The following is a 17,940-nucleotide window of genomic DNA, read 5'->3' on the forward strand; positions in this document are numbered from 1 at the left end:
AGACACCGACACAGCGATAACAGTATAGATGTTTTATAAAAAGGTTAAACATATACAGGGTGTCCCAGCTATCATGCACCAATATTGTTAAAAAGAGCAATGGCGTTAATTGAAGAAAACTTAGTGCATAATGTTTTCAGTGCAGTGGAGTGGCGGTCAGTATTTTTAGTTAATGAGGTTTAATTAATAATTATAATAATTATCTAACTCGAGAAGTACGGTCCTAATCCTTAAAGTGTCAATAAAGTACTTGTAGGCGCCCACCAGAGACATCTAACTGCAAAATTTTCCGCGATGAACTAATTGCGTACTCATTTATTCTGACTGACAAAGAAACTCCGCGAAATATGAAAACTACTACGTGACGGCGGTCCTACCCTATTCAGAAATCTGCGCCCTAAAATAAGCTAATTGAAAGCAGCTGCTTTGCCTGTCACACGCCCGAAGAGACAGCGAATCACCTTGATAATGGCATGTATGGAAGGAGCAGCAACAGCAAGTTTCGCGAGGCGCGTGTGGCAGATAAGGCACAATTAACTCGGTCTCAATTTTTTGATTATTTATTTTCTTTATTTCATTCTGGCTAACTTCAAGGGCACAGCTTTATGGTGCGGGTAGGAGCGCCGTCACGTGGTATTTTTCATATTTCGCGGTGTATCTTCGTCAGTCAGAATAAATGAGTACGCAATTAGTTGATCGCTGATAATACCGCAGTTAGATGCCTCTCGTGGGTACCCACAAGTGCCTCATTGACACTTAATGATTGGGAGCCTAGTTCTCGAGTTGGATAATTACAAATGATTATTTAAATCTCATTAACCAAAAAATTACTGACCCCTACTCCGCTTTACTAGAAAAATTATGCACTAGATTTTCTTCGACTAACGCCATAGGTCTTTTTTAAAGGCTTGGTGCATGATAGCTGGGACACACTGTATACCATTAAAACCATAAAAACGAGTACACTTGATTGTTGATTGATTGTAGGGTTTAACGCGCCGACGCAACGCAGGCGATGAGGCGCGCCGTAGTGGAGGGCTCCGGATTAATTTTGACCAACTGGGGATCTTTAACGTGCGCCGAAATCTCGCACACACGGGCGTTTTTGCTTTTCGCCTGCATCAGAAAAGCGGCCGCCGCAGCCGGGAATCGAACCCGCGACCTACAAGTACACTTGGACTTATCAGTTAAGGCTTAAAGGAAAGCACGGTATACATGTTCATCCCTTCAATAAATTTTTCAATTATTAGTCAGCGCTGTGTCTTGTACCTGCACGCTGCGCCTCAAGAATGTCGAAATACCAATCCGCTCAAGAGTCCACACTCGCCAGCATTTTTTACCCACACGTCGTTCGATGATGGCCGCCCTCTTGCAATGGAGCAGCCTGTCTGATGCTTACCCAACGGAAGAAACCGCTTCCTGCAAACAGACCAGCTAGAGTCACTCTTAATTTAGGCTACTCAATGAGCGGAAGAGGTTTTGCCGGTTTGGTAAAAATGACAGACTGCTCCCCTGCAGACGCTGAACGGCAAAAGGGAGGGTAGCCATTTTGTTATCAGTTACTTTGCCGCTATAAGGCGTGCTCATGGGCGCGGTCACAGCAGACGCATGCCTATCGTAGGAGCAGAGCCGAAGTGGACACGGCTCACACCGTGTTCACTTTTCGCATTCTGTTCGCTCAGATCTATATGAACCAGTGAGTCTGAAAGTGGTGTGTATGTGCCCCGTGTAACAAGCACTTATTCTGCCATCGCTCTCTGCACAGTTCTGCTTAACGCTGGGAAACATGAAGGTAAATACCTCTTGCTGGAAGTATTTTGGGTAATCTACTGAGCATCGATTAATATCGTTGACAATGTAATCTGTTAGTAGTCTTCGTTGGTCTGTGCGATTTTTATAGGTGATTGTACGATTATTCTCTCTCCCTCTAATTGTACCTATTTTTGAGCAACAGTGAATTCGTACCCGTTGCTTGTTCAAATTGTCAAGTGTCACCTGCACAGAATCTCGCCACGATTTTATTTACTAAGGCCTTACACTCCTTAATGTTAAGTCAATTTTTAACGCCTTTGAGCGAACAAGAGTACCAAAATTAGGGGTATGCTTAGAGATTTCTAAGACTGTGAGCCCAACAGTTGAAGCTTCTGTTGATCTGCTGTCGAATTTTCCGTGAAATTTTGCGGCCGCGGCCATAAGCACTTATAGCGTCCTCGATAAACACCCACCGGAGTTGCGCCGAAAACCGGCGCTGTGTACTGTACCCCACAACGGTGCGCACCGGCACGTAGCGTTGATCGAAGACGAACTGAGCAGTTCTACTCTCGTGCCATCTCTCGGGTTGTGGGAGAAACTCATAAAACATGACAAGTGCCAATAAAGCAGCGCAACATGACACAACGCTGCAACAGTCTGATATTTATCGAAAGCCAATGATGATATGCACACTCACATGTGTCCCTCACTCATGTGCGAGAACTTAATTCTACTCTTCTACTAAACAGTTGCCTACAGTCTGTTTTTCGTCTTCCTTCTGAGAGTCATAACGCGAGCGCCTGTTATTACGCGTTCCTCCCTTCCGCTACGGCAAATCGCATAGGTATACGTCATGGTCTAGGCACCACAGTGACTCTTCGTGATACCTCATACGAACAAAACTGAAGCAAAGCTCTGATATTTACGCCTACTGGATAGCGATGCAGCCTTCTTTGCAGTAAGTATGCAATGTCTGGACGTTATTAGCGGCCGTTCTGAGTCCGTCGCATCGCTGTTTGATGAATTCGCAAGCAGCCTATCCTTGTCAACAATAAAATACAGCCGATTTTGCTTTAACACAAGTGGGTTGACGCGCCGTCGTTCGCGATGCATCTTGAAATTGCACCCGACAAATTGCCGCTCGACAGTGCGGCCCGGTTTATCGAGGACAGGTGCAGTTCATCGAGGAATTAACACTATGCAGACACACCCTTCGAAGCTCGTCCTGCTTAATCGCCATCGCCTCCTGCTTGCTGCCGCCGGTACCGCCACCCCTCAGGGGCTTGTATTACTTATGCGGCAATGTCCTACCTTGCGGCGTTGGGCGCTGCGCTCGGTCACGACTAGGTCAGCTGGTATACCACCCAGGTAACCAATAATTGCGCCACTAGCGTCAATTTGTCCCCTGGTGCTTAGTAGGCCAAACTGTCAAACCAAAAAACAACAAAAAAATCACTGATGCTGCTATGGCAACGCTTTCGTTCATGCGCAAGGAGGAAACGCCGTGCCGCTTATCGTCTGCTATGGGCTCTTGTTCAGAGACTCTTCGCTCGCTTCCTCTGGGGTGGCGGGCTTGTTCTCTGGTTGTTGCTGTTGCGGGTGTTTCGGCGTGAGGGATGGAGGTTGGGGTACCTTCCCTTGGACCCATGGTGTTGTTGCTGTAGGCTTGTTTCCTGTAAGCAGGATTACTTCTAGTTGCTTGGTCAACTTGGCGATCACGTCCTGCTGTTCTCGCACCATTTTCTTCAATTGTTGGATCTCGTTCTGAGGTCCTCTTGTACTCCTTGAGCGGGAGCGCGCCTTCTTTTTGGCGCCGCCGCCCGCTGCCGCCACCGCGACCCATGACGTGTTGGCTCGCGTCACACCATCGCGCGATCGGCTTCTCGTCCTATCGCGGTTCGCCGCGTTGCGGGTAGCAACAGCAGCGGCTGGCGTTCTGCTGCGACTCCGCTGCTGACGTTGGTGGTTTCCGAGAGGAGCGAGGTCGGGGAATTCGTCCTTTCTAGAAAGCCTGACTTTCATGGCGGGCTGAGGCTTAGCTTTCGCCTCTTCTGCCTCTTTGCGGTTCCATTGCCGTTTCTTGACTAGATACGGCGTCTTGAATTTGTTCTTGCAGTTTTTCGTGCCCGTTGGGTGCGGGCCTCCGCAGAGTTTACAGTGCGGTTTGCACTCCTCTTCGTGATTTTGCCCCGGGTTGTGCTTGCCACAGGCGAAACACACTCGGGCGTTTGGGTACGGGCAGACATCTTTTCGGTGTCCAATTTGCCCGCACGTTCTGCAGACTTCTCTGTGCTGTCGGTACAGATAGCACCGGATCAGCACTCCCGCATACTTTATGTATGACGGGACCTTGTTGCCTTGAAACAGCACGATGACCGCTTCCGAGTTGCCAATTCGGTGAGCGTCAATCGCTGTAGTATTGAAATTGTTGAGTACATGCGGTAGTTGAAGGAGTTTTAGTCATGTAACTCGACTTGCAGAATAGAATGTCCAGAGATACGTTGTAGAACATCGTTCTTGTAAAGTTTGGAGTCACGAGAAACGGCAAGTGCTGTTAGGACTTCACACCATCAGAGATCTTTTAGAGCGATTCAACACCACAGCTGTTCGTGTTCCAAAAGAGTGTTTTGTCTTGCACTCATTCTGTGAACAGCTCAAGTCTGACATCTGACAAATAGCTGGTATCTGAGTAAGCGTTTGAAATGAATCGATTAACTTTTCTGATCTGGCTATTTGGGTTATTTTTGTGGTTCGACGTATGACTACTTTTGGACTGTGGTAGCTCAAAAATTTGGCTGATCGCTCTGTGAGAACCTGGAATCCCTGGCTGGTCTGCTAATGAATATTTGGCCAGAGCACTCGCAGTGCCAACCCGTTGCAGAGGGCGTGACCAGTAAATAATAATCATCAGCTAGCCCGCCCACTGCTTGTAGCTTGGACCCGCACTGTAACTTTAGCATGCCACCTGGAATATCGAAGCACGATGAAGCAGTACTCCACCGATATTGACTGTACTCCAATATTGACTGTGCAAAGAAACTACAAAAAATGTGTCCTCGAACTGCTCGTAACACGCAATGCAAGCTGTCAGCTGCCACGTAAATAATTTTAGGGGGTTATTTCGTGTTAATAAGCATTCAAAGGTGGTAATGTCACTGTAAGAAACTGATCGTCGGAACGCTGTAAAGCCAAACCAGTTCGTCGAAGAAGCATTTAAGAACAATTAGACGAACCTAATTTCCAAGCTTTTCTCTGGTGAAAAGAAAATGAAGAGCAACCGCTCACCAAACCGATACCGAAGCGGAATTTCCGCCTGCGTGTTCGCTGCCATCAATCGACTCATGAGAAACTGTCGACAAGTAGCTTCACAGGCTTACAACATTACTGATAAATGCGTTGTACCAAACAAAAAGAAATTCACTGTAAAGCAACAGCAGACGACTTTTCGGTTCGCCCTGCAGCTTTTTCCATAAGGATAGCGCCTGCTTCGTAAATTTTGACTGAATAAAATGTGTGCTGACCTGCCGTCCGCAGGGAAGCGGAAAAAAGTCGCTGTGCTATTCCTTCCCGATTTGTCGCACCGCACAGCATCGAAGCACGCGTTGTGCCCTTTTCTCAGTTTCTCTGTCATTTTGAGCCCGTTCACACTCGCAGACAGCAATATTTTCACCTCCAAGGCATACTACAAAACTTCTACACGTGCACACAGTGAAAGCGGCAGCAGGAGACGGACAGGATGGCTGCAAAAGAGATAAGAAGGAAAGCGCCGCCCGTAGGCGCAACGAATGAAGCGACTAAATAAATAAATAGGGTGCCAAAAAAGGAAACAGCCAAAAACACATTTTAATTCTACACATAATGGAATCACTTTACTTTGTTGATGCGTATGTTGAAAAGATAAGGCCACATATGCACAAGTTGCTGAATTTTTGCTTGGCTACCAGCGTCATGGCGGCACTTTATTTTGCGATACCGAAACTAGCCGAAGTGTCCGGCCCCTGGCTCGGTCGCCTTTTCTCTCCTGCACTGCGGTTTCCCTTTCTCGGTACGCTGTCCCCGCCTCTCTCCCCGGTAATCCCTCCCCACTGCGCGTGCTGTTCAAGTCATTTTTTATTTACGCCTGGTTTTTTTATTCGGCCGCGAGGGGGCTGGGAAGTTCGGGTGCCGCTCACGTGGGCTCCGCAAATAAGTGCGTTTCTTTTGCGAAATTGTTCCCAGCACACAATAAATCCTCAAGTAATCGTCTCTTGGAAGTTCTGAGGAACCGACGGATTCCAATTTTACGCCGGTGGGTGCATTTTTTTTACTTTTTACGGCTTTTTTAGTGCTTGCTCAGTTCACTGCCTGGCTAGTACTAACCAAGTAGGCGTAGTCTCGAACTCACCACGAACTCCCCGAGAACCAGTCCGGCATTCGATTTTTCCGTGTATCCGGATGGCTTCGGGAAATCCTCGGATTACTCGCGGACTATCCGCAGTGAGTCAGAGACTGTAAATCGAAGAGCAACAGTGGCGGCTTGGCGGCAGCCGAAGCCCCCGGCTCTCGCATCGGAGCAACTTTGTGAAACAAAAAATGCACCTTGAATCGACTGCAGAAGGCGTGTAGGTAACTCCGGACTAATTTGAGAATGAAGATTGGATCACACTGATCAGGAAGCACTAAAGAGAGCTGCGGAAGCAGCTTAAGGGTGTTCAGCAGCGAGGAAGCCAAGATGGCGGTTCGCGGGCGGTCGGTGAGCCCGCGGGGTGCGGCAAGATGTCGTCGACGACGGCCATCGAAGTGGCGAGGAAACGTATCTGGGGCCACATTGCGTCGAATCTCCCAAGGCTGCCGCGCATGGGCATCGAAATAATTGTGCGACCAACCAATGGGCTTCATCTCACATAAGGTCTGTGTCACATACATCCGTCCGGTGCGCCTGTATTTGTTTGAGCAACCGCAAGTGCAGCTTCCTCCGCGGGGCTGCCATTTTAGGTTTTATGAGTTTTTTATTGTTTTCTTTCTGTCACCGTCGCGATGAAGGGAGTGGCTTGATAAAGCAGCTACTCTCCGGAGCGCGCGGAATGGTGACGTCAGGGGGCCAGCAGTGTAGGAGCCAATGGTGGACAGCGTTGCTGCTGGGGTGGCTCGTCGGTATATTTAAGGAAGCAGGGCGGGCACCTGCGGCACTCTTGTCTAATCGCACGATGTGAGCCACTCTGGGGGACCGTTCGTAAATTTTAGCAACTTCAGCGGAAGTCCGTTCGATAGGTTAGCGGCGGCACGACCAGCTGGATCCGGAATCATCTCGTTCGTCGTCGTGAACTACAACGCTATCAAGACTCCTCAAGCCAGCAGCGAAAGCGTAAGCGAGCTGCCTGGCCAAGCCGACTCGTCCCCATCAAGATTTGTTGTTGAAAGTGTAGTGCTAAGACAGGCCCTCCATACCTAGGGTTAGTGTGCAGGCCGTACCGAGGGCCAGCGTGTTGCGTGAAAGCCACGCCTAGGGTTAGCATTCGGAGTGGTTGATAGTACTTCTCGGTCTACGAAGGCTGTGCCCGGGAATTAGTGAGCCATTTTGGTTGGTTGTATTGCCTCATGGGGCATTCTGTAGTCACTCCTCAAAATTTTAGCCTTTTTTTCTGCGCAGACCACCGATATGTAATTACTAGAATCACTTCGCTCAGAATGGCCTTTTTTCTGGCTCCTTTTTAAACGTTGAGTTCCAGGTGGCGACTTTTTGTTCTTATGACCTGGAAATCCTTCCACCCCCGTTGCTAAAACAAGAAATGGCAGGCTTCGCTATAAATAGCCAAATTGGGCTATTTATCTTTATGGATGAAGGAAAAAAATGTTAGTCGGCTATTTTTTGGCTCTTCTGTACGTTTTTCCTTGAGACATCCTAAAGATGTTGACAAAATGCCTCTTTTAGGCTGGCTCGGGAAAAAATAAATGAATCTATCGCAGTTTTATACTCTAATCATAGCAATTTTACAGTTTAAACGTAATGGAAAAAGCCGGAGAAGATATGAAGTTTTAAATGGTTGATAGCAGCTATTGCGCTGAGCAACAAGTTAAAAAAAAGTCCGGAAATTTTATCTCGTTGTCAGACACATTGACAGTGCCGATGGGAGCCGACTTGCAGTACGCAGCAATTTAGGAAGCCACGCGGGTGACACAAATTTGCGGTGTAGGCCAAAACTTGTAAAGAAACGTTCTCTAACATGCTCGGATAAGAGCGAGAGAGATATGATAGATTATAACCATTTATTGCACGTTAGAGCCTGCCAACTGCGATGTGTTTTCCGTCACGCCTTGAAAAAGTTTTTCTTAGCGAGGACAACAAGAATATCATTCTTGAGCGGTGCCGTTCATTTGTGAGCGCATGTGTGAAAAGTACCTTGAAGCGCCTTCCATTCAATCTCAACTGTTAGGAGACCTCCAACGTTTGCACTGCAGCAACATAAATTCCCCTTCGATGCCCTGTTGAAAGCTTTCCGCAAGCTGATTACGGCATCAAACATTTCTTTGTGCTGCACATTAAAGTCCCCGCCGATCACTATCCTGTCGCTGGGGGCCGTCTTCAGTGTTTATGAAACAGGGCTTTGAATTTCTGTTGCCTGTGTTGCGGGTTGCTGTAGGTGTTGATGAAGAGCATGGTTTCAGTCTTCTTCTTGCCAATCACCACCTCGGTCGCGCAGAGCTCGATTGCCGTGCTGCGGCCGAGAAAGTGTTCGTGCTTTATGAATGTGATCTCCTTGCGGACAAAGGTGCAGACCCCCTGTGCTGCTCCCGTGCCGCATTCCCGTGCGCTGGGAGGGCTGGCGTGTGTGCGGTATCCCGGCAAGGTTGGTGCTTGCTCCGTGTGGGTTTCTTGGACCATGATAATGTCAGGGGGAGACTCCATGGACCTCAGGTGTTGCTGTAGTACGGCTCTTCGGCACTGGAAGCCATTGACGTTCCAGTGCCAGATCTTTAGGCTTGTCTTGGTTGGGGTGGGCATGGTTGTTGTTGTTGCGTTCCGTTGTTGCCATGGTTGCCGGTGGCTGCAGAGGGAGCTCCGAGTTTCTCGAACAGGAAATTTTCCAGCCGGTCGAATCTGGCATTCATTCTGTGTTCGAGAGCGTCCACGCGTTTCTCGAGGCTGTCTACGCGTTCTGTGATACGTGGAATGCGGACCGCACAGCCGATGCTGCACGGTGTACTCGTAGTCTGTGTTGTTGGGGACGATACTGAAGAGATCCTGTCGGCTTCGTCTTTTATGTTCAGAGACTCTTCGCTCGCTTCCTCTGGGGTGGCGGGCTTGTTCTCTGGTTGTTGCTGTTGCGGGTGTTTCGGCGTGAGGGATGGAGGTTGGGGTACCTTCCCTTGTACCCATGGTGTTGTTGCTGTGGGCTTGTTTCCTGTAACCAGGATTTCTTCTAGTTGCTTGGTCAACTTGGCGATCACGTCCTGCTGTTCTCGCACCATTTTCTTCAATTGTTGGATCTCGTTCTGAGGTCCTCTTGTACTCCTTGAGCGGGAGCGCGCCTTCTTCTTGGCGCCGCCGCCCGCTGCCGCCACCGCGACCCATGACGTGTTGGCTCGCGTCACACCATCGCGCGATCGGCTTCTCGTCCTATCGCGGTTCGCCGCGTTGCGGGTAGCAACAGCAGCGGCTGGCGTTCTGCTGCGGCTCCGCTGCTGACGTTGGCGGTTTCCGAGAGGAACGAGGTCGGGGAATTCGTCCTTTCTAGAAAGCCTGACTTTCATGGCGGGCTGAGGCTTAGATTTCACCTCTTCTGCCTCTTTGCGGTTCCATTGCCGTTTCTTGACTAGATACGGCGTCTTGAATTTGTTCTTTCAGTTTTTCGTGCCCGTTGGGTGCGGGCCTCCGCAGAGTTTACAGTGCGGTTTGCACTCCTCATTGTGATTTTGCCCCGGGTTGTGCTTGCCACAGGCGAAACACACTCGGGCGTTTGGGTACGGGCAGACATCTTTTCGGTGTCCAATTTGCCCGCACGTTCTGCAGACTTCTCTGTGCTGTCGGTACAGATAGCACCGGATCAGCACTCCCGCATACTTTATGTATGACGGGACCTTGTTGCCTTTAAACAGCACGATGACCGCTTCCGAGTTGCCAATTCGGTGAGCGTCAATCGCCGTAGTATTGAAATTGTTGAGTACATGCGGTAGTTGAAGGAGTTTTAGTCACTTAACTCGACTTGCAGAATATAATGTCCAGAGATACGTTGTAGAACATCGTTCTTGTAAAGTTTGGAGTCACGAGAAACGGCAAGTGCTGTTAGGACTTCACACCATCAGAGATCTTTTAGAGCGATTCAACACCACAGCTGTTCGTGTTCCAAAAGAGTGTTTTGTCTTGCACTCATTCTGTGAACAGCTCAAGTCTGACATTTGACAAATAGCAGGTATCTGAGTAAGCGTTTGAAATGAATCGATTAACTTTTCTGATCTGGCTATTTGGGTTATTTTTGTGGTTCGACGTATGGCTACTTTTGGACTGTGGTAGCTCAAAAATTTGGCTGATCGCTCTGTGAGAACCTGGATTCCCTGGCTGGTCTGCTAATGAATATTTGGCCAGAGCACTCGCAGTGCCAACCCGTTGCAGAGGGCATGACCAGTAAATAATAATCATCAGCTAGCCCGCCCACTGCTTGTAGCTTGGACCCGCACTGTAACTTTAGCATGACACCTGGAATATCGAAGCACGATGAAGCAGTACTCCACCGCATGCGATTGAACGTCGCCTACACGCGATACTACTGCTACAAAATCAATCAGTCCACCTAGCCTCTGTGCCCACAGTGTGGTGTCCGTGAAGATCTGCAACACCTCATTTGTGACTGTTTGCGATTTAGTACGCAAAGAGTCTGCTTGCAGTGTCTCTGGGCCGGCCGCTCTCCGTAGGGCTAGAACTGAGAGACGTATTAGGTCCCTGGAATTCTTCCAAACGTGCCTTTCGTTCCACAAAAGCTTTACTGGCCTATCTAAACGCCACAAGCCTTGATCAGACTTTGTAAATAGTTCAAATCATGTGTTCCTCTTCATCATTATAATCATCACTGTCACAGCATTCATCTGGCGTAGCAAGCCAGGCGGTTTAGCTCGGCTGACATCGCCAGACTCATTAGAGATTGTTCTCTCTCTCTCCAGCTTGGATGAAGATTAGTGTTTAGGGATGGGGTGTGTTGTCACTACCATACTATGATCTGGAATGCAGTGCAGGGCAATGGCGCAACATCAAGCGGTGCAGGGGGAGCATTGGCCTCCCCTCATTTGCGGATTGGGTTACACGGCTCCCTTACTTCAAAGCGCGCCTGTAGGCTTCTGTTGAGCCACGGACGGTTCCAGGAATGTTCGATTTATTTGCAGAAGGCAAAAAGCTTATGAATTTTACAATCCTCACTCCGAATCTCACGCCCCCGAGTCACGGTTTAAACGACCTTCGCCGCCTTTGTGGATGACCCCGCGGTTCTGGAAAGATAGCGATTTTCACGTTCCCCGTTCTCAGCAGATATATTACGGAAAAGGCTTCGTGTGAAGCATTTGTAGCGCTAGCTTCCCGTCACCAATATTCGGCATTCCAGCGCATCGATGCCGGTGGTACCGATGTTAAGATGTATAGCATATTGGCTTGCCCTTTCTACCGGCTACATATTACCGTGATTCAAGCCAGCTTCACACACTAGTGTGAGCAATAAGTTTTACGGAAACGAGCTCAGATATCTTGATAAATTTGGGTTCCCCGAACGCTACGATAAACGTCTCGCTCCAATACGTTATCAGTGACGCTCTAATAAGACGCAGATGTATTGGGAGTGCGTCGTATAATATGAAATATGAATGCATTCATATCATATTTGCCACTGCACAGAAGAGTTTTCGTAAAATAGTGGCGTAACTACAATTAGAACCAATGTTTCAAAACTAACACAAATAAGCCATGGTGCATACATACCTTGCGCCTACTCGTGCTAATATGACAGATGCTCCTATATCGATTTCCCCCCAAAATAAACCGGAACATTGCAAATCCACCGCACTGATTCCACACGTTAGGCTTGAACACACAGCATACCTATTTGAATTTGTATTTGTATTTCGCTATTTTGCTTTGTCAGTAATTGTTGTGTATGCGATCATGGATGGACAGTCCTGGTAGGTCCGCGGATAAGAGGCATGTCTGTGCTGGGAGTGTGTCCCGTTCCTGCAAGTGTTTTTCGGTTTTCATGTATTTGTGAAGTGCGCACCTCTTTTGTTTGCATCGTAAGTACACATTTATAGAATTGCGTGATAATAATGCCATGTGAGGATGGCACAACCACCGTCAAGAAACCGACTTTTTCACTGTTGTCTTCAACGTCTGTGATTCCGAATGAAGATTTGATTGGGTGTGAGTTTATTTTTTGTGGTTGCGGATTGCGAACATTTATTTGGCCTTGTTATCTGAAAGCGCGTTCATGAGCCCTAAAGTAACAATCTGATTATTAATAAAAATAACACAATAATAATACCGGTTATGTTGATGATGATGATTGCGTAGCATATTCTTGCTCCCCCAGAGAAAAACTAGTGCCGTCGCCCCTGAAACAGGAGCAGACTTTTTAGGGGGAGTGGTAGGTAGTGGGGCACATGGTCTGAAGGAGGGCGGCACAAGGGTTAGAATTACTGCTGAACACGAATATATCGAACTCCGAGGAGATCGCGAAATAGTTAGATATATCGATAATTCAAAATATAAAATATGCCCATCTGAAGCTTATCTGAAAACTTCGCACATCACTGAGAGGTTTTGAAAGGTCGCGACAAGTGGTAGCTTATACCGAACTGTTGCTCACCGCACGAAAAATTGGAACTACAGTGCAACAACTACTGCACTTTCCTTAACATAAAAGCCGGCGAGATTCGCTTGCTTTTCCTTCATCATGAAATTCAGCAGACTATATGCAAGCTTATTAACGCCGTCCAAATGAGAAAATGTGCCGCAACAGTGCCAAATCTGAACAATACGGCTAGGAGGGCAAAGGAGAGGCTGCTCAAGCACCATCGCAGTACAGTTGGCGTCAAGGGATTATCTAGACAATCTATGAGTTCAAGCAACAGAAAAGATATGTAATTGTACATAATTAACTTGCACAGGCTAGATTGCATGTGCCGTGACCCCGTTTCGAAGTGCAAACCTATAAGCATGATCATCATCATCGAGAGCCCGCCAGCTCTCGATTAAATGATTATTTGCACCACTGGGATCTGGCATCCTCACCCCTTTGTGCATTTTGTAATGAATTACATTTTTTCTTCTGCCCACGGTTTACCTCAATACGTAAAAGATATTTGGAACACTTTCAATCAATTGGCCCACCCATCTCTGTTCCTCTAGTATTATCATTTCGGGCGAAAGTCCTGGGTTTTTGCCACGGGGATCTTTGCCGCGCTGTACACTCATTTATTTCTGAATCTCGCCGTCTACCGTGCTAGCCGTGCTAGCCGATGCCGTGCTAACCGCTGCTCTATAACACATGCCACTTCCTTTACTCACTGCCTTCCCGCTCACTGCCTCTCCTTCACTGCCGTATCTTCTTGCTTTATTTCTTTACGTACTTTTCACGGCTGTCCTTCTGTTTATCCTTTCCTTATTCATTAGTGTTGGTTTTATAGTTGGTGTGTCCTCTCTGATGTCGCACCCCATTTTGTGGCTGTCTACATATTATCTTTTTTATTCCCGTTTACATACCATTTTATCCTAACCCAGCACTTCAATTGCATTCACTTTCTTTTAATCCCGAACCCAGTTCTTTTTTTCTCTCAGCACCTATTTCTTGGACAATCCCCCTGAGTGGCTATGAGCCTTTCTCTTGGCACCGACAAATCATACACTCCCTTACTGTCAAACGTGGCCGTCCCGACCGGTTAGCCTCACAAAATCGCCGGAAAGCATGCGTAGGGCCACACGTGTTCCCTTCAAATCGGAAGGCGCTAAGTGTTGCAGTGCGCCGCTAAATTCCTTCTCTGGCAATTTTCAAAAACATTTGCAACTTACCATGGGATATTTGCAAATTCCGTTGTGTTCTGCAGCCAATGGTGATTTATAATTTGTAATCTCCCAGCACATTTCTTTTTGAGTGGATAGGCATAAATACTTTTCGGTTGATTCAAGATGCAAGCCCACTCTTTATGCTGCTAAATGAAAGCTCGGTATCGAAGGGCAACCATCGACATCATGGGTTGAACCTGGGAGTATTCCACTCCTATCAGCGACAGACCTCAGAAGGTAAAAGCTGAACATCGATACCACTCGAAAGCATGGAAGTCGTCAATAAATAAGGAATTTTTTTATGCATTTCTGAGGCTGCTGACGCCCAATGATGGATGCACAGCAGATTTTAACTCAAGGGCGATGGGTTTTTGTGGAATAGTGAGACAATGTTTTCACTGCTCAGAGAAGCGACCGAACTTGAAAAGTAATGTAGGCAAGTTTCTGTTCATGCCAATCCAGACCTTCTTAAATACGAGTTTAATTTAGGAGGTCTGCATCTCAGGGCTTTTAACAATGTTCATATTGACGGGAAGATCCGAGGGATGTCTTGCACTGAAATTTCAAGTGATTATGCTCTGGTCTATTCAGGATAGTGTTAGAGCGGATATTGACCAGGAAACGGCGTCGTAATTCGGCTGCCGTAATGTAAGATTGAGGCGGCATGCAATGCTGCCTTGCGTAAAGCGAAACCAACTAAAGCGGATGCAGTCCCACAGGGCACTACACCCCCATGTCCGGGGACTCGCACCACGAGCAAAAAGATTATGGAGTCCGAAAGAATGCCGGAGAAATTTGACGTCCAAAAATTTCTCAGAGAAGTACGAAGAGAGGCAATCAGTTATAAAAAACCTTTGCGACAGAGCTAGCAATTTTTCTCGCTGCCAATGCCACGGAGAGAAGTTTTACTTCAATGATGGTCGTGTAGTCTTCCAGTGTGAAGGAGAAACTAAAATCCATTTTCCGAGAACAAATTCCCACAGTGGCGCTAGTTGCATGTTACGAAACGTCAGTGGAAATAAGAACGTGGCCAAGAAACTGCGAAAGATGATCGTCTATCATATTCTGTAACATGCGTCTAGGCAGAAGCTTGACATCATTCGGAAATATGACAAACTTGGACAAGCACTGCATTACATCTAACTTGTAATTGTTCTGTAGAGGAGCGGTCAATGTTATATTGGCAGAGGATGGATTATACAAACAAAAATAGGGGGAGGGAAACCGAGACCATGGAGATGTCATCAAGGCGAAGGGTTGCTGAGGGACTAAGGCCTGCGATCTTTCAGTAGGCGATTCTTTAATCATTAACTCCGTGCGTACCGATAGTTGATGAAACGACGTCGCAAGTGGTGGAATTTGTGCCTAAAGTTACAGTGCCATGTCACCAACAAACTCTTGTGCTCCATCCGAAGCGCGCTCAGCTTACTCCTCTTGCAAGTCCCATAACCAAGCTTGACAGGGAAACTGTGGTGCTTTTCTTGTCCTTCCGTAGGCTCTTCTTCGCTCATCCACAGTGTTCTAGACCTAATTCGATGTTTCCAGAAACTAGACTACAGCAAATCAATGCTTGATATGCAAACGTCACGCCATTCCATTCGTCGATGATCGTCTGTGCACGTCACTGTGTTGACTGCTCATTCGACGCTTTTGTTAAGTTTATAAAGGAGCACAAGTTCGCTCCCACAAACTTCGTTTAGAGGAAGAACCCTGCACCGTTCTTGGCTACGGGGCAATTTAAAGCCATGTAATCTGCAGTCCCGATGTATGTCCGCTAACCTTCCCTTTGTAATGCTTCCTTTCCGTCATGTGCAGCTACCGTTCTATCTGTTGACGCGGATTCTTTTATATCCTCTTTTCTGTCTCCATTTTCTGATTGGGACTTATTTGAGGTATCCTTGTCCCGAAAAATTTGATGACGTGATTTGTTTTCTTTGCTGCAACTCCACCTCCCAGTTTACCTCTTTTTTCAGGTTATGTATGCAGGAAGTAGAGCTGACTGATGCAGTGAAAAGGGAAAAACGTCAACTTGCGGCCACCTGCTACATCATGGATCGTCAGCCCAGTGGTGAGGGTGGTGCTGTTGCTATAATGTTACTGCACTGTGGTGTAGCTTGTGCTGCTACACCTTCATCGAATGTGGTACCATGCACCCGCCGTAAGCATTCGCATAATGTTTATTTTTTGCGCGGTTTTTGCAAAGTGTTAGCTTTAGAAATCACCTTTGTCTCAGAAAATTACAACTGCGCGCTCTACCGGCGACGCATTGGAAGCAAAACATCATGTCACCAGTTAACATGGTGATGCAGCACTTCTCAGTTTTATTGACCATTGGGTTATCTGCCATTTTTTAGTTGTGCTAGTGATTTTAGCGTGAATACATACGAAGGACAAAGACACGAGTCATTTTGAAAAATGTTAAGTACAAATCACATATAAAGCGAGGAACACGGTGAAGTGACTCAGAACTGGGGTGTGTCAAGCAAGAAATATTGCTGACCATCACAAGTGTGGGGCTCATTTCACCAGTGCTTTTGAATATGGCATCTTTGAAGCGAGATGTCATGGAAAGACGGATATTTTCTTGTCTCGTCTCGCATCAGCTAAAAAGTTCTGTTCTAGGGATGAACTAAAATTGCTCAAAAACGTAATTTGTCTGTTTCACACACAGTCTGCAACACCTTTAAATAATTGTTAGAGCTGCATTCTTGTGTGCGCCGGTGCGTGCGAACAGTAGGGGCTTGACAGGATGGTGCTCACGATATCCTTTTTTTATGTCTGTGCAAAAGATGCAGGACCCTCCTCGTCAGGCAAACAACATAAGGCACGGAAGCGGTCGTCGGACAAAGAATCGGATTCTCCAAGGTGAACAACTTTTTTCTCCCCATACTCTTCGCTGATAGGCTTTCTAGCAGGTGCAAAATGCGAAGTGAGACATGGGCCGCTTCAGAGTGTTTTTTTTTCATGGAGAGCTAAAATGGATAGAGGCAAAGCCTTTTATCTGGCTTTAACGGAGCCTTGAATGCCATTAGAGCTGCCGAAGTATTTCTGAAGTAACCTGTATTCTGAAGGTCTTGCTTGTCGTTGCTGTTTGGAGGGTGATAATCAAAACCTGTTTTACTGATTTTCTTTCTGGTCATTCCACACATGCACCTGCCCTTATGTTGCCAAAGAGCGCGAATGTAGTTAAATGAGTAGTGCGCGCTAAAACTAAAGCACAGTGGTCGCGATTTTACGGAAAAAGCATGGTCAAAGGGAAGTGTCTGTCTGTAGGAAAACTTATTTGAATCTGGCACAGTTTACAAAATGTTTTTGATTTTTTTTGGCTATCATGTTTGTAGGGCGCATCTTTTCTCGTTTAGCACAGGCCACAAACTGGCGTGGGAGACTTTTGAGGGCTGTTTTTCACTGCTTGAAGTGGCAGCAGAAACGATCTTTGAGCTCTGTAAATGCCGCAGAACTTCGTTTTTTTAACAAAATGATGACGCTTCTGGTGGCTACTTCTGGTGTTTTTGGGCTTCAGACGGTGCCTTGTCGGCTTAAAAATAAGTAATGAGAGTTGTGGTTAGTTCGTCCCTGAGCATTGGTCCCGGATGCACAACTCAACTGAGTTGTTTTCTGTCATAAAGTCTTTGCTCTGAAAAAAGATGGTTGATTGGTTTCATAGCTGCCTTTTACCAGTGCGTCGAACTGAAACAAATGCCGGTTCGGTTACGGTTCGGGGAATTTATTTCGTTCCGGTTCGACAAGATCACAACCAGAACCGGTTCGCGAAGCGGTTCAGGGAGTTAAATTATTCACGAAGTGCGCAAAAATGTTTCAGTTTAAAGCAACCATAAAAAAGAGATACAATTCTGGCCCATTTAAAACACTGCGCTTCCCTGTAAAAGTTGTGCTATTTCAAATACAACAGGAAGAAATTAGGCCGGAAAATAATTGAAACAGGTTAAGTGTTGATGAATTACTACCTAGTTTCCTAACAGCTCTTATCTGGTCCTTGAGATTACTTAAAGCAACCATAATGGGTCATGACTGCCCGTGGGATATCCGTTCTCCCGCTTCCTTTTTATTGTTGAAATCGCACTCGTCTCTCATTCTATCACCCTGAACATAAAACCCTCGAGTTAGGCTTCCGTACCGGCGTGTCGCCTCGGTACATTCATTATCATGGG

The 17,940-nt window shown here is 46.9% G+C and overlaps 1 protein-coding gene across 7 annotated transcripts in view; it reads left to right on the top strand.

Moving 5' to 3' along the window:
* The first annotated feature begins 1,612 nt into the window (after positions 1-1,612).
* The window catches only part of LOC144138324 (uncharacterized), a 55,105-nt gene continuing 38,777 nt past the window's right edge, over positions 1,613-17,940 (top strand). For 2 of the 7 annotated variants that reach the window (XM_077670547.1, XM_077670553.1), the window contains exons 1-3: positions 1,613-1,792; positions 15,725-15,836; positions 16,558-16,633. In XM_077670547.1, the coding sequence (XP_077526673.1) occupies positions 1,787-1,792; positions 15,725-15,836; positions 16,558-16,633 (194 nt within the window). In that variant the 5' untranslated portion in view covers positions 1,613-1,786. Of the gene's footprint in view, positions 1,793-5,893; positions 6,041-6,908; positions 7,097-15,724; positions 15,837-16,557; positions 16,634-17,940 lie in introns of those variants that run through there. The other 5 variants (XM_077670551.1, XM_077670552.1, XM_077670550.1 and 2 more) reach the window with 5 other exon arrangements.

The sequence above is a fragment of the Haemaphysalis longicornis genome, unplaced genomic scaffold, assembly GCF_048455015.1.
Source record: "Haemaphysalis longicornis isolate Haplotype H1 unplaced genomic scaffold, Haemaphysalis longicornis Haplotype H1 scaffold_5, whole genome shotgun sequence".
Taxonomy (NCBI): Eukaryota; Metazoa; Arthropoda; class Arachnida; order Ixodida; family Ixodidae; genus Haemaphysalis; species Haemaphysalis longicornis.